The 16,899-nt window shown below is 46.2% G+C and overlaps 2 protein-coding genes across 2 annotated transcripts; both read right to left on the reverse strand.

Moving 5' to 3' along the window:
- Positions 1–5,956: 5,956 nt before the first annotated feature.
- LOC124679420 (probable carboxylesterase 15) lies at positions 5,957–7,093 on the reverse strand. The gene has a single exon (XM_047215178.1). The coding sequence runs from the start codon at positions 7,091–7,093 to the stop codon at positions 6,110–6,112; it is 984 nt and encodes a 327-aa protein (XP_047071134.1). The 3' UTR covers positions 5,957–6,109.
- A 2,496-nt stretch (positions 7,094–9,589) lies between these two features.
- Positions 9,590–16,869, reverse strand: LOC124672412 (D-lactate dehydrogenase [cytochrome], mitochondrial-like). The gene is made up of 18 exons (XM_047208641.1): positions 16,511–16,869; positions 16,294–16,387; positions 16,067–16,167; positions 15,921–15,969; positions 15,404–15,496; positions 15,134–15,248; positions 14,731–14,791; positions 14,267–14,303; positions 14,127–14,188; positions 13,871–13,967; positions 13,118–13,192; positions 12,667–12,775; positions 12,424–12,533; positions 12,167–12,229; positions 10,752–10,831; positions 10,398–10,528; positions 10,266–10,309; positions 9,590–9,976 (listed from the first exon to the last, which is right to left on the reverse strand). The coding sequence occupies exons 1-18, from the start codon at positions 16,867–16,869 to the stop codon at positions 9,857–9,859; spliced, it is 1,800 nt and encodes a 599-aa protein (XP_047064597.1). The 3' UTR covers positions 9,590–9,856.
- Positions 16,870–16,899: the final 30 nt, after the last annotated feature.

Genomic DNA, 16,899 nt, shown 5'->3' on the forward strand with positions numbered 1-16,899 from the left:
TCAAGTTAACAATCGGCCAAATCAGTACGATAAGAAATCGGCTAGATCAAGTTAAGGGAAATTCTTCATTAACATTGGGATTTCTTACAATAAAGAGCCGATTGCTCAAGGGACTACTGATCCTACATAACTACTCCTCGCTAGCATCGTCGTCGGCGTCGCCATCGGCGCTACTGCCGGAGAAGTCCTCGCCGCTGCTGCCCCAGCCGTCGGCTGGAGCTTCCTCCTCCTCCTCGTCATCATCATCATCCTCGCTATCCGCCCAACTGCGGAAGCGCTTCGTCGGCGGATACCCAGCGTAGGAGGAGGAATCATCTTCCTCCTCCTCCTCTTCTCCTTCCTCGTCGTCATCGTCGTCCTCGCTGTCCGCCCACATGCGGGAGCGCTTCTTCGACGGGAGCCCGGCGGAGGGGAGGCCTTGGTCTTCTCTCGCTTCTCCTTCTTTCTTCTCCTTGTCAGAGGAGATGGGGTTCGCCCCGGAGTGGAGGTCGTCCTCTTTCTTGTTCTTCGGCGACGATTGGAGGCGGAGGCCTGAGGCAGAGGAGGAAGAGGAAGACATGGCTGCAGGGGAAGAGGGTTTTTTGGGCGCTGGTGGACAGAGCAGAGCGAGGGGATGGAGTGGTGAACCGTTTGGCACAGATAAATAAAGGGAGTGTAGTGGAGATTTAATGCCATGACGGTTCTCGAGGACGTGATGCCGAAATTGTCAATTCGTACAGAGAAGCCCAGGAGGCGAGGCGTAATGATGGAAGATTCTGCGGCGGTTCTGCTCTGCCACGACATGACCCGACGAAAGAAAAGCGTAATGTTTTTGGAAATGACATTTCCAAAACCAGGGGGCATGTGTTATCACCAGAATTTGACCGAGTCAGAGGTGGGCCGCGATCAAGATGGGCTTGAAGAATATATATAGAAGAAATACGTGAATCGTCCTTACATGCAAAGTTTGGGCTAGTTTGCCCTTGTATCTGTAACATATTAGATTACGTGTCGATTAGGAGTTAGAGTTTTACCCGTGCACGGTTAGGTGCACGCTTGAGTTAGAAAGTCCCCTGGACTATAAATATGTATCTAGGGTTTATGAAATAAACAACAACCAACGTTCAACACAAACAAATCTCGGCGCATCGCCAACTCCTTCGTCTCGAGGGTTTCTCCGGTAAGCACCATGCTGCCTAGATCGCATCTTGCGATCTAGGCAACACAAGCCTACCTACGTTGTTCATGCGTTGCTCGTGCTGAAGCCTTTTTGATGGCGAGCAACGTAGTTATCTTAGATGTGTTAGGGTTAGCATTGTTCTTCGTATCATATGCTGTCGTAGTGCAACCCTTATACATCTAGCCGCCCTTACACCTATCTTAGGTGTAGGGGCGGCACCCCGCTTGATTATAGTTTAGTAGATCCGATCCGTTACGGTTGTTCCTTGTTCTTCAAGGATTAGTTTAACATCCGCAATAGTTAGGCCTTACAAAGGGTTGGAGGATCCAGCGGCGTGTAGGGTGTAGTTTGCTAGCCCTAGACGGGATGTTCCGGGGATCAACCTCGTGTTGGTTTTTAGGCCCCGTCTAGGATCGGCTTACGGTCACCGTACGCGAGCGCGAGGCCCAATCGTGAGTAGGATGATCCGATTATGCGGTGAAAACCCTAAATCGTCGTAGATCGCATTAGCTTTATCTTGATCAAGCGGGACCACCATATATTCGGACACCTTGTACGAATCATGGGTGGATCGGCTCTTTGAGCCGATTGACGAGGATAACCTGAGAGCCGATCGAGGCTCGTATTTAACGTTTACGTGTATGCCATGCAGGAAACTAAGCGAGGCATCATCCACACCTTCCTGACCAGGTATAGGTCAGGTGGCACGCCCTTGCGATAGCATCGGACGTGTGACCAGGAGGCTTTGCGGGTCGTCGCTCTGAGGGACTAGGGCCAGCCGCAGCCCTAGTTGTTCCCGGCTCTACGGTGTTGCCAGTCGCTGCCCGCCGGTGGGTTTCTGACCGCAACATTGATACGAAACATGAATGATAGTTTGTGTAACAAAAAATGTAGAAAACACAAGTTTAAAGTTCTTGTCCTACATAAAATATAGTGAATAAACATTCCATGTCAACCTTAGTGAGCAATATTGACAATAGAAGTTACAAAGCACGCAAAAATAATGACCGGTTGCAAAATTCTAACATTAGATTTGCACATATGTTGTTTGGGAAATTGTGGTATTAAAATTTTGCAACTAGTGCAATAAAAAAATATAGACCTATAAGTCAATTAGATTCGAAAACAATACCTATAAAACGTATTATTTTAAAAAAGCTACATCAAAGATCGCAAGCAACACAAACAATTTATTTAACAAAATATTTACAAAGTACACATTCCTTATATTAGAGCTGCTCGTAAATATTTTTTGGAACTATGGTATTTCATTGGCAAATATATAGCTACAAAAAAAATGTGATTGAAAAGTTATGGTGCTATACTGAGCGTGTTTAATTTTTTTAATACAAAGACAATTTCAGCCATTCGTAAACAACACCATCAAAACCAACTTAACAAAACATTTACCTAATTGCACAAAGATAATATTAGTTGCACATGTTTTATTTGCACAATGATGGTGTTAAGAATGTGCAGTTCATCTATTAAGTACTTATGGGTCTGCAAAAAAATAAGATACAAAAGTTTTGGTGGTAAATAAATAATAGTTGGATTCTTAAAAAAATCTGCGTTGGACCAGCGTGAACAACATCCAGAAAATATTTTAAAAACATGAAAGAAAATAATAATTCAATTGTTTAAAAAAAATCCAGTTTGAGTGTTACATGTAAATTATTTGTGCAATGGTGATCTATGGAATTTCTAACTTGTCCATTGGGAATATGGGATTTAGTAAAATAAAATAAGATTCTTGTTCGAAATCATGGTCTACTTTTTACAAAAAAAAAAATCCAGGTCAACCAAACAACAATGCCGAAGCACTTAAAACACTGAAAGAAAAATCAACAAATGAAAAAAGTTACAAGTTGCACATTCTTAATTTAGAGATGCATATATTATTTGTGCAACTATGGTTTTCAGAAAATATCAACAGATGAAAAATATTCACTAAGTTGTATCCTATGTGGGACAGGTGGACATGCACATGCAGTGTTGAAATACTCCAAAAGGTTTACTGTCAATTGGAAGGTACATGTGTTGATAAGGAATGACTTCATGAACAAGAAGGATGATCCAGAAGCTACACGTGGACACAGTGAAGACTCAATCGTGCAACAATAGGACATTCACTGGAAAAGAAGGCGAACACCACCTATCTACGACTATACAAGGATGAGCCGAGGCCTCTCCACAAGACCAAGTTATGAAGGCATAAGCCATCGAATTTATCATCATCCACAAGCCATATCGATTTAGGACGCTTTGCCTTTTTTTTTGTTACCACAATACAAGCACCTAGGAGAGCCTCTCTTTTTTAGCAAAACCAAATTTATTTCCTTCTAGGTAACCCTATTTTCCAACGGGATTTTTCATCCGGGATAACATAAATGCTTTTTCATTGCCCCCACTTTTTTTTAGAAAGACCAATCTTATTTACTTCTAGGGAACCCTATTTTCAAAAGGCAATTTTTTAAACTGGGATAATTAGAATTACCTTTTTCATTGATTTTTTTTTTTTTTTTTTTTGAGAATTACCTTTTTCATTGATTAAGGAGTAAACATGGGGACTGAGGCCGTAAGAGAAAGATCACATCACAACTCAAACACACGAAACCCAGTGATAGACTGATAGGCTGTGCCGTAAACCAGCTCATGGGCAAATAAGCCGTAACTCTCATCTGGGCCAGCCCGTTCAAATATGGTCCACGTACTCGTCCAGCGCAGTTTCAAATTCCAAGTAGGCTCTGACCAACAAGTAATGCTACATCTACGGATGATTTCTTACGGAAAACATCTACGGACTCACGATCGTGCAGCAGTCCAGGAGGTTGTTTCCGCTTTTTAAGCAAAATGAATCAAATCTGAACCAACCTGTACACTCCACGTCATCATGTAACTATTTCCGTAAGCAAATAGTCCGTACGTCTAGGATTACCGCTGACCAAATTAGAAGCAACCATTGGAGAGCGGATTTCCCTAATGTAGTAAGGCCCCCGGACTATCTGAACCACTTATTTGTTGGAGATTCGTGCAAAGTCCACCCGATCAAAGGTTCTGGCATATTTGCATTTGAGCCCTCCACAAAATTCGAAATCACCCCCAGTACGAACTGGAATATAAAAGCCCCAAACCCTAATTCCCACACCTCACCCTTGTCCCGTCCCCTCTCCTAGCGGCCAGCGCCGCCGCACCCACCCCACACCCCCGACCCCTCTCCCAGCGCTGCCGCACCCCACCCCTCACCCCCGACCCCTCTCCCAGCGCCGCCGCCCTACACACCCGGCCAAGCGACAGCACGCGCGGCGACGAGCACGGGCGACAGCACGCGTGGCTCGGTGACTGCGGCTGGAGGCCGGCGACAGCACGTGCGGCGACGAGCACGGGCAACGGCTTCCCCGACGGCGGTGAGCACGTGCGGCGGCTGCAGCTGGAGGCCGGCGACAGCATGCGCGGCGGGTTCCCCAGCGGTGGCGATCCACACCCCCACCATGGAGTCGAACCACACCACCACCACCTGGATCTGGCTAGGTCAGGCTAGATCCCGCCCAAGACCTAACCGCCAGAGGCCCAATGAAGCAGAGATATGGCTCTACCTATTTCCTATTCTTGTTTGTCTCAAATTGCTTCAGATGATTCTTCCATGTTTGATGATCCTCACCGATTCTCAAATTTTTTACTATTCTCTATAATTTTCCTAAATTTCTTTCAAGAATCTTTGAAGTTTCTTTCAAGATCCAGTGGAGAAACTTGTGCATGTATATGTATGTCAATTTTCTTCTGTGCGTGAACACTGTGTCAAATACATCTAAATTGTTTTGATTCATTCATAGTTACTTTCAAATTTTGTATGAAACTTGTTTGAATCTGTGTTGGTTTTGTAAAAACTGATACTATAATACATGTATCATGTTTTAACCAATCCATTTACTACCTTTTTATTGTATGAATCTTCTGTGATTACGTTTGAATCTGTGAATTCGATGTGAATTATGTATGAAACTTTGATGTTTTTATTATCAGTACAAATTTATTATGGAACTTCTGCAAACTTCAGAATGATTCCCATAAAAGACTTGTATGAATATTGTTTGGTATATAAAGCTGAGTGAATCTGTACGTATTTGGTATGAAACTTGTATGAATATTGTTACCTATTTAAAAGAGAGAAAAAACTAGATGAAATATTGTTGAATTTGTTTAAGAATATTCCGTGTGATTTTTTTTGAATTTTTCTTCGGTGAAATATTTTTGATGACTCTGTAAACTTGATAAAATTATGGATCATGCTTTAGAGGCAATGCTGTTCACAGTTATAGAATATAGATCACATAGGAAATATGTGCAAACTGAAATCTAGATGTACGATGTACTAATAAAAATATTGCGGATAATTTTATCAGCTGATGGTTTCCTGTGATGTTTCACAAGAATGGTGGAAAATGAGATAGGAAATAACTACTGTGCATTCTGCAAAAATCTCACATTATTTGATACTTCGTTTAACTAAATGGTGAAACCAAGAGCACATATCGATGCACGGACACACTCGATCAGACACGTATAGACTCCAGCCTTTACACTCCCTGTAAGATCTGTGAAATATGAAAAAAGTAGGTGGCTTTATGCAAAACAGAAATGGACTAAAGATTGAAAGTGGAAGTATCTTTTTGCAACCTTGCTAGCACGAATCTCCAAAAAATTAGTGATATAGATAGTACAGGGGCACTTCCTACAGGAATTGCATTTCTCCAACCATTGCCGCACACCGAGAAAACAAAACACCACACTACGCAACTGATTTTCGTCTTCAGAAATCAGAAGTACTCCACGTGAGTGCACCAACGTAATTGGACAAGCACGGAGACGCAAACGCAAAACATACAGGCAGTGGATCGAAAGACGCCGCGCGCGATTGGCCGGCGGCATGCAGAGACGCGCTGAGAAGACCTAGTCGAAGCGGCCGTCCGTGTCGATGAAGCGCTTGAGCGCGCGCATGAGCACGGCGGACGCGTCGGACCAGGGGTCGATGGTGAAGAAGCCGTGCTGCTGCCCCTCGAAGTTCTTCACCTCCACGGCCTTCCCCATCGCCCTCAGCCTCGCCGCGTAGTCCACCGCCCTGTCGTGGAGGATGTCGCGGCCGCCCACCACCACCAGCGTGGGGGCGAACTCCACCGCCTCCAGCGCCGGGCTGTCCGGCCCGAACGGGTTCGAGACCGGGTGGTCCGCCGTGGCGCCGACGGGCAGCGACAGGCGCCAGTACCGGTCGTTGAGCGGGCGGTTCAGGAACGCGTCGTCGGGGCACTCCGCCTCGGACCTCGTCCGCTCCGTGCCGCCGAAGAAGGGCATCAGCTGGACGTACCCCTTGACTGTGGCGGCGCCCAGCTCGGCGCGCCCCGCGGCCGAGCCGAACCGCACGGCGAGGTGGTGCGCGATGGTGCCGCCCGCGGAGTCCCCCGAGACGAACACCCGGTTGAAGTCGGCGGCCTCGGTGAGCCACGGGTCGCCGCCGCCCGCCTGGGACGCCAGCCACAGGAGCGCGGCGCCGGCGTCGTCGATGGCCGCGGGGAGGCGGTGCTCGGGGCCGAGGCGGTAGTCAGGGGCGACCACGACGGCGCCGAGCTCGGCGGCGAGGCGGAGGCAGTAGTTCTGGCAGTTGGGCCAGGTGCGCGAGCCGATGCAGAAGCCGCCGCCGTGGTAGTAGAAGAACACCGGCAGCAGCTGCTGGTTCCGTTCCCGCGGCCTGTACAGCCGGAGCCCCAGCCCGTGGGCCGCGTCGAACTCGACGTCCTTCCACTCCACCGTGCCGTCGTCCCGCACCGGCGTCGCGAAGCCCGGCCCGGACCGGCGCACCACGGAGCCGTCGCTGTAAACGAACAGCACGCCCCGGCACTCGTCCACGACGAAAGGCACGGCGGAGTCCTCGGAAGCCATGGCCGACTGCGCAGTGGGAGACTGTGGACTGCCACTCCAGCTCGCCAAGTGCGAGGTGATGATATAGACGCGGCTCGGTGGAGCACGTCATGCGCGCGTCGTCGGCTTGTCCACTCGGCCGTGCCCTTGCAACCATCAATGGGAAGCGACAAGGTGCGTGCCACGGCCGTCGTGTGGTGGGTGACGCCTCGGCCGGCGGCCGGCACTAGGGTACAAAGCTGTGCCGTTTTAGCATCGCTGGGAAAGCAGCGTGCCTGAATGGATCATGTACATATGCATGTATGATTTGGCCGTTCGGAACCAGTAGATCAAAAAAATGTTGTTAGAACATCTCCAGCCGCCCGACGGAAACGAACGTGGCTGTATGTCTCTGCGCGAAAGGAAAAATGGACATGCACCCTATCCCAGCGGTTTGACTCAAAATGTTCGGTATATCCGCAGGAACGCATTCACGGCCGTGCACGGATGCTGCGTGTGACCTTGTATTCCCAGCCAGCCTCGCATGCCAGGGATAGGGAAATCGAACGGCGTTTGCTCGGGTACACATCTCCTTCTTTGCAGCCTGAGGGCGACGCCACCAACCCACCGCCGCGCGCCACACCGCCGTAGTCGACCAGGTTTCTCCGTGCCACGCCTCCTCCTCGGTCCAGGCTAAGAGCTAGGGTAGTGGAGAGGACCTGCCCGCATCGCTCTCGTCCTTGTAGACCACACATCTGCCGGGAGCGCCAGCCAGCCTCGACGCCTAGGACTTGTCGGTATGATCCCGATAAACTTTTCGGACGCCATTTGCGGCCATCATGCGCCAACTTAACTTGCTATTGATCCACTATTGGTGCCTCGCAGATGGATATCAGGCAAGCGTTCGAGAGGCTCTGTAGGAAATGCATTGACACCTCTTCCAAAGAAGAGCCCGAGGAGACGTCGCAGCTCAAGGTTGATGCGACCTCCATCCTCCACGAGCACCATGACAAGCAAATGTCGATGTATCGGGCCTCGATGAAGGGGGCAACCATGTCGGTGGGCATGCCCGGATTTACAAAGACTACTTCCACTTCCACCTTACCGATCTGTTACAAGGAGCACATGTTCCGCGCCGCTACCGGATGGAGCGTCAAAGACTACGACCCCTACTTCCAATGCATCCCCGATGCCACTGGTAAGCTAGGCTTCACCTCTTACCTGCAGCTATTCGCATGCTTTCGTATGGAATGACTGGTGATATCTTCGACGAGTGCCTCCGAATGAGTGGGAGCACCTGCCATGAATCCATGTACCGGTTTTGCCGAGCCGTGAATGGGGTGTTCGGCTAAATTTACTTGATAGATCCAACTGTTGAGCACGCTAGACGGTTGTTGTGGATCAATGAGGCTATAGGGTTCCCGGGTATGATCGGTAGAGGGTCAGTAAACGACCATGCCGAGGGATGCACTGTTATTCTTGAGGCAGTGGCATCAAAATATTTGTGGATTTGGCACTCCTTTTTTGGCATGGCCGGTTCCCACAATGACATCAATGTACTCAACTGCTCTCCGGTGTTCAACCGGCTTATGGAAGGCACTGCCCCTAAGGTGAGTTATGAGATCAATGGCAATGCATATGACAAGCCATATTATCTTGTTAATGGTATTTATCCTCACTGAACCACACTAGTGAAGATAGTTTGTAATCCTCAAACAAAAAAAGATAAAATATTTGCCAAAGTGCAAAATGCTGGCAGGAAAGATGTGGAGCGGCATTTGGTATGCTCCTATCTCGGTGTGCTATTTCTCATCACCTAGCTAGAACATGGACCATGCATGAAGTGATGATTTGTTGTGTGATCATACACAACATGATCGTCGAGATGCAGTGTCCTGATGGCTGCAATGAGCACGAATAGGACTTTCAGGGTCAGTTTGTTGAGCCAAACCGTGGGGCAAAAACCTGGGAGGAGTTCCTGAATATGAATATTGAAGTCTCTGACAACAATATTTACAAACGCCTCCCGAACAATATTTACTTTCATTTGGATGTATAAAGTATATAGAATACTTTCATTTGTTAATTGTGAACTATGCTCTATGGATTTTCGCATTTATTTGGATGTATAAAGTATTTAGAACCTCGTTGTTCTGTAAAGCCAATTTGTTTCGTATATTGCATATTTTTGGTGGAAAAAAAATCCAAAGCCAATTTGTTTCATATATTGCATATTTTTTGTGGAAAAAAATCCAAACCGGACTGGACGGAACCATGCGCCTTACCGCTGGGGACACCCCAAATGTAAAGACAATCGTGGCCCTGGCCCGAAGACCATTTCCGTGTCCACCCCTCGACGCAAACGGCCACCGGAGATGCCCTTATGTTAAGTGTGGGAGACGGCATCAGGTGTATACCACCGGCCGTTTCCGGGTGAGTATGTTGTCACGCGAAGCATTCGCCGTGCAGTGCTATGTGAGTTATGGCAACGGTTTGGTGCTCAACTTAGCATACAACCATCTCAGCTGCTCAAGGGAATAACGTTTCTGCAGTTCTTTTCTCCTTTTTTATTTCCAGCACATGGACCAGTTCTTTTGAGAAAACATGGACCAGTTTATGTTTCCTCGCATCACAGTCCTAACATATGTGATTTTCCTGTGACACATGTTATTCGGTGAATAACAGATCCACCCAGTTGAAGAAACGACACATCCAGTGGTCGCACCACGAGATGGCTCATCAGCCCCCACTAGAGGAAAAGCACTTGGTGAATCAGGCAGGCAGGGCGGAGCTTGGCGACGTCAGTCATATGCAGACGTGGGGTGGGATGAGCTTCCCTGGATTCATGATGTTGTTGGGATCCAGCGCGGCTTTTATCCTTTTCATCGTCCTCAGTGACTCGATCCCCAGCTCCTTCTCCAAGTACTGCCAATGCCAACAGGAAAGCAGTCGTCGTCAGTTGGTGGGTGGTGAGTTGATGACATACGTGAGCAAGATGATTAAGAGGTCTCATTAGGAAACTCAAAAGAAATTAATCAGGGGCTTGAGTTTGCAAACTTGCAATGGTTTTAAACATAAGCTCCAACATCAATCACAGATATGAACTAGAATACTAGATACCCACATGGGCAAGTGGTCAATCAGGTAATATCTGTAGCATCATATTCCTACATCCTATCATATCATATCGAAATAACAGGTCATAGACACTTGCCTTCATTTTCCCTGTGCCAACACCATGCTCTCCTGTGCATGTACCTGTTGGTGTCCTAGTCATCATTAATCTCGTTTTTTTGCATACTAGTCTATCGTATACACGTTGCTTTGCTTTTTTATTCGTTTGTACCTTCCATAGACAGAGCAGTATGAACCATGAAATGGTTTAGTCTCTCTGCTTCTCGTCGCTGGTCCTCCTGACTCGGCTCAAATAGGATAATTGTGTGGAAATTTCCATCGCCAGCATGGGCGATAACCATACTGAAAACATATACAAGTCAGAGAAAAGGTTCTCACGGATAGCATACTGTCATGCTGGATCTAGAGTAAGAATGGCATGCTACTTCATGCAGAGTTCAAATCATTAAACGGCATTTGTATCCTATATCTAAAATTATGGAAGAGATGGCCATATCTTGTCTTAGCTATGAAAGATAAGAAAGAAATCTAGATACAACAGTATTGCATAAGGGAGAAAAATTACCAAGTCAATGGTGATGCATCAAGCAGTTGCTTAGATACAGATATGCATTCCGCAAGTCTAGACAATGGAACACAAACGTCCTGCATGAACAACATTTTGGGTGGCATTAGAATTTAGAAGACTTGACACAACTTATCTGCTGAAAATGGAAAGATCGTAATGATACCATGATCATAATGACCATCGTTAAGGCTAAACAATGTTACCACCTGACTAAGGGACACAAATGCATATACTGCTTCAAACAAAGAGATGAGAGCTGTTGCAATCATCCTTACATAACTGAGTACATGTTTGGTTGCTCAAATAGAATTACATTTTCAACCCTGTTTATGACAGGAATGATAACTAAATTGGGACGTGTTGTCAAATATCAAAATTTTGCACCTAAGAGCATCTCCAACAGAGGCTCTAAAATTTGGCGCTGTAAAAGTTGTTTGCAGCGCGCTTGAACCAGATACAGCGCGCAGCGCCGACGCAAGCTTCACCAGAGGCTCTATTTTACAGCGCAATCAAGAAGCTAAAAATAACCCTTCACCAGAGGCTGTAAAATAGAGCACCACAAACAAAAAAAATCAACATACATACAACAAACGAGATCAAACAACCACAAATAAATCTGAAAAAATCAACTAAATTACGGTGGCTTATATCCATCTAGCTAGCAATTGATCTAGCTAGCAAGCTAGCAATCGATTCCATGCGTGCGGCCGATTCCATGCAAGCTAGCAATCGATTCCATGCGTGCGTGCGCGGCCGGAGGAACTCGCAGCACGGCGCATCAATCAATTCCATGCGTGCGGCCGGCGGAACTCGCAATCAATTCCAGCAATCGAAATCCAGTCCTTGCGCAGCGCGACGGCCGGCGGAACTTGCAGCGCGGCGGCCGGCGGAGCTCGCATCACAGCGCGGCGGCCGGCGGAGCTCACATCACAGTGCGGTGGCCGGCGGAGCTCACAGCACAGGGCAGCGCGGCGGCCGGCGGACCTCACAGCACAGCGCGGCGGCCGGCGGAGCTCGCAGCACAGCGCGGCGGCCAGCGGAGCACCTCGTCGTCGAAGCGCCAGAGACAGCCGTTTCTTTTTTGCGCGGTGGGAAAGATCGCGGTGCCATTTTACAGCGCGCGCTAGCCGGCGCACCAGATATACCGCTTTTGATAGCGCAAACTACCGCGCGCACTAAAATATTTGCAGCGCGACTTAGTTTGCAGCGTCTGCTGGAGGACAAAAAACGCGCCCGGCGCTGTATATTGACAGTTATTTTAGCGCAGCGCTATTTTAGAGCCTCTGTTGGAGATGCTCTAAGGAGGCAAACGTAGTGGCACATGCGTAGCACTAGAGACTAACTATCTCTACCAACCCAAAAGGTGATGTTGATGATAGAGATATCAATATGTACTCAGCAAGCAAACAAACCGTTATCATAGCTTCATGATCAGGTTTCATTGCAAAACCAGCCCAAAGTGCCTCCTTTCTGATCTGCACATAGACGAAAACGCCATCAACTTATACTTCAAGGCGAAATATCCCAGATACCTCAGTAATACTATTATTGTCCAGAAACTGGATGGCATAAATCCATACTGTATGACACTACATCGCATGGCATGTGTAAGATCATGTAGCACAAAGAAATATCTGCATATTAGCTACTAGAAGTTCCTATGACTGACCTTCCACAGTTCCTCTTTAGCATTCGGCTCTTCTACAAAAACAAAATCGGACCCATGGTGTTCTGCAGCAATCTTTTGAACCAACAGCGTTTGTTCAAGTGCATATGCTTCTGGATATTTGCAATAGAAAGAGAACAACAAAATGGTCAGTTCTTGATATGTTGAAAGCATGTTTGCAGCTTAAATTATGTCTAAGAAAATATTTTACATAACTTCTCCAAGCAAGTTGAACAACCAACCTACCTGTCCCTATGAACTCAAACATCAAGGTCGGCACTTCAGGCAAGCTTTTACCATTTGCCAAGTTTATTGCCCTTATCTGAACCTCGTCCAACAGTTCCACTCTTGAGACCTGATCAAGCAGAAAAGACAAGTATCAGTAGCCTATAACAACTTTAATAAATTGGGGTTTGGCTTTGCCCACTGGTACGCCTCAACAAATGTAACTTCTACTCTAGTATTTTAACTGAAGTCAATCTAAAACACAAAATAGTCCAAGCAAAATTTCAAACGCCACAACTGGCAGTCAATTAATTTGTAACAAACAACTGATGTGACATGAACAAACCTGAGAATGGAGACATGCACATTCACTCTATATGGAACAAAGGATATTAATACTTTCATATCTGACTTTCAAATTATCCTCAAATGGTAATTGCAATAAAGAAAAAACTGAAGGAAAAGGACAAACCTGTATACCAGAAAGCATTGTTGCAATAGCGACATCAGCAGCATCCTTAATAGTTTGAAAATTGCACATGGCAACCTGAATAACAGAGCATGGTTATAAGTACCTTCACAAGTAAAATAATCATGCAAAAAATTATAAAAAGCTCGACGAAGCTAAATCAACAAAATAGTGCCATATGCCCTTTTTTTTTCACAAGTCTGAACATTTAATATATTGTATGCTACTAGAAATGATTAAACAAGATGACTATTGTGGGCAGGCTTGTGTATCAGTTGCCCCTCTATTCTAGATATAATTATCAGTGCTACATGTAAAAATACCAAGGATGGTCATGTGAACATCATACTAATAGATCATCAGAAATAATTATTTTGCTGTCTATATTTTTATAACCTACATATTGTGACCTAAAAATCATTCATCAAATTTTTAATCATAGAACATTAAGCCAATAACACTGTTTTAGGAACATAAGGAGAACATCACATAGAAAGGTTTCGGATAATGTATTGTGAGTGCGGGACATAATAGACCATGAAAAGAGATATCTTGTGTTCATACGACCTTAAAAATGCAGTCCCCATTTTACAAGATGCAAGATAACAGCAATGTGTTACATAAAAGGGTTTATATCCTAAACAAAGCAATAGGTTGGGCCGTTGAGTTGTTAACTTAATATAAGTATATAGTGGGCAGTAAAGAAGTTCGCGGAATATTAATTTGACTGTGACTGAATTAAAACAATATACCTACCACAGAATGAGACGGAAGCTTTTGAAGCCGTAAAGTCACTTCTGTAATTACCCCCAAAGTTCCTTCACTTCCAATGATCAACCGAGCAAGGTCATATCTGACATTTAACATGGGCAAGTAAAGAAAGTTGTCGAGATCAATGCCAGCAACAGATGATATAAGCTCGTGTGCTAAGACAATATAGGAAAAGAAAGCAGTGCAACTACAATTCCGTTCCAAAAAAGAAAAGCATTTTACTCTTAAGAATCAGGTATACCCAGCTGCGCTCTTTCGAGCCCGAGAACCGGTCTTGACAACATCACCATTTGGTAAAACAGCCTGAAGTACCAAGAAAAAGTTACTATTTGTGTGTGAAGCCAAATGTAAAAGGAAAAAAGTTATAGATAGCAAAAGGACCTGAAGATTGATCACATTGTCCCGCATAGTCCCATACCTACAAACTAATAAGCAAATCATCAAAGCTATGCAACAGTAGTATCATCAGGCTATAATAAATAAACAGGTGAATCGTGCACGTTACAGCTGTACTCCCTCCATTCCAATTTAATTGAAGTTCAAGTTTTGTCCTAAGTCAAAACTTCTTTAAGTTTGACCAAGTTTATAGGAAGACGTATGAACATCTACAACACCAAATTAGTTTCATTAAATCCACCGTAGACCATATTTCCATACTATGTACATTCGAAGTTGTAGATATTAGCACATTTTTCTGTAGACTAGGTCAGACTGAAAAATGTTGACTTAGAACAAAGCTAGAACTTCAATTAGTTGGAACGCAGGGTGTACTTGTTTTTTGTGCAGATGAGGGGTTACAGGTGCACTGTCGAAGCTTAAAAGTAGCCTATTATATGGATAATTACCTCACAGCTAATGAACCAGAACATCGCGTAGCGCACATTCCACCAATAGTGGCTCCAGGTCCTGAAAATCAGACCAATGTACATGAGCTACTACACTAAGCTAGTGCAAAACGAAGAAGCCTGTGATGCTATTTTAGACATAGAAAGATGGGCGAACTTCAGAGCAGATAGTGAGTACTACAAACATGCGTAATTATCTCCTAGAATAAAAGATGTCAGTAACACCTAAATGCCTGGAGAATGCAACTGGGCTACACAAATTAGTCGCAGACTAATCTGGTCAGCTGCAGTCGGCTTAAATTGACTATAATTTTGTATTAGGTAATGTCAATCTGGAAATATGGATGTTTGAAAAGGTAAAAGAACAAAATAAATTGAAGGGAAAAGGGAACAAGCAGCTTGCCTGGGTCAAGAGGGAAAAAGAGGCCATGGGGTTTCAGGTATTCATTCAGCTCTATCCATCCAACTCCTGGTTCAACAACTACATCCATATCCTCAATATGCAGAGATTTGATTTTCTGTAATGATTTTATGATACATTAGAATACAGAAAAGAAAAGATGATGGGTCAAATAAAGACTTTTTAGGGAGAGCAAGATCTCACTTATTCAAGAGTTTCATCATTGTTAACGTTATAATTGCATGCTTCTTTATTGTATAGCTTGATACTTACCTTCATTGAGGACATGTCAATGCAAACACCACCATGAGGTGCCAAAGTGTGGCCTTCAATTGATGTAGCCCCACCATACGGTACAATTGGCACCTGATTCCAAGAAGAAGAAAAATCAATTAGTCTTACTGAAAACAAAACTACAACTCCTTCCACAGACTCCAGCAGGAAACACGGAAAAGAAGCTAAATAACCTCCTTCACCGAGGCTATAACAGGCTGTTTGAAACTTCTGTTTCTGTTTCTATCGACAGGATCTTATGACATCCTATAAACTTAATTAATCACATAAAATGGAAAACTTCAGATGAATTAGTTCCATGATCTGATGAGTGAGCACTGTACGGGTCCAAAGTCAACCGAAACAACTACTCTGAACTACTATCAACAGCTAGCTGACCTCAATCATGCAAACCGGGATGTTACTGTTGTTCAATGCAGGTAAGTAGCTCTAGCAAACAGGCAGCATATGATGTCCCTTTACGCTAATGAATGGAAGAGCACCGTTGCTACCATACCTCGTATTTGTTACAAGCCATCACAATCCTCCGTACCTCATCCTGGGACCTGCAAACCAATGATGGAGGCATTACAACACATGGAACGAGCCGTGGCAGACAAACCAAGAGGACGAATTTATCGGGTGAGTGTGAGGTGAGATCACTTTGGGAAGACGACCACGTCGGGCACGTTGACCGATTTGTGGAAGCTGTTCTGTGGCGTCCCGTGGAAGCTCCTCTCCTCGAAGTCCACTGTCAGGTTATCCTGCAGAACGGCAATACACCCAGCCAGTTAGCCCGTCGAATTAGCCACCGGCCAGCAAAAGCATCAAACAGTTGGCGCGCTTGCAATGGCAGCAGGAGGCCAGCACACTCAAACTCGGTTACTCACCCCGAGGAAGGACGCGAGCTCGTCGACGAACTCCTGCGGCACCCGCTTGCGCTCCCCGCGCACCACCAGCTCGGTGCTCTCCTTGCCGCCGACCCTGAACCAAAAAATCAACGGAAGCGCACAAGGCGCGGGTCGTCAGCTCGGTTCATCCCCAATGCGAAAAGTAACGGAAGGAGCGACGGAGCAAGTGGTTTGGGTTTGGTGGGCATGAGCTAACCGGTGGTCGCGGCCGTCGGAGTCGCAGAAGGCGACGGTGGCGGTTGTTGCGCCTGCTGCTGCGGCTGCGGCGGCGAGGAAGGAGAGGAAGGCGGGGAGGCCCCGTGTGGGGCTGGAGGAGGGTTCCTGGGGCTGGGGGAGGGGCTGGGTGGAGAGTGGGAGGCGGAGGGCGGAGAGTGGGAGGAGCGCGCGGCGGGGCCGGGAGAGGCGGAGGAGGGAGGCGGCCATGGATGGTAGCGAAGTGAGATGGTTGGTGGGGTAGCCTGAGCGAGTGAATTGTGGGCTCGCTGAAAAGGAGTACTCTAGAGTCGTGTTCGTCTCGTCTACGTCTCGCTGCGGCCGGCAAGGTAACGGCGCCATCAGTCTCAAAATATATTAACTTATAGTATG

The sequence above is a fragment of the Lolium rigidum genome, chromosome 7 (assembly GCF_022539505.1).
Source record: "Lolium rigidum isolate FL_2022 chromosome 7, APGP_CSIRO_Lrig_0.1, whole genome shotgun sequence".
In the NCBI taxonomy this organism is placed as follows: domain Eukaryota; kingdom Viridiplantae; phylum Streptophyta; class Magnoliopsida; order Poales; family Poaceae; genus Lolium; species Lolium rigidum.

What these genes read in the sequence shown, in the direction of transcription:
- LOC124679420 (XM_047215178.1), bottom strand. Translation starts at nt 7,093, where the DNA reads ATGGCTTCCGAGGACTCCGCCGTGCCTTTCGTCGTGGACGAGTGCCGG.
- LOC124672412 (XM_047208641.1), bottom strand. Translation starts at nt 16,869, where the DNA reads ATGGCGCCGTTACCTTGCCGGCCGCAGCGAGACGTAGACGAGACGAAC. An exon ending in GACGTGGTCGTCTTCCCAAA is followed by an intron (nt 15,970 to 16,066) that starts GTGATCTCACCT and finishes ATTGGTTTGCAG; the next exon opens with GTCCCAGGATGAGGTACGGA. An exon ending in CAATGCTTTCTGGTATACAG is followed by an intron (nt 12,776 to 13,117) that starts GTTTGTCCTTTT and finishes CTGCTTGATCAG; the next exon opens with GTCTCAAGAGTGGAACTGTT.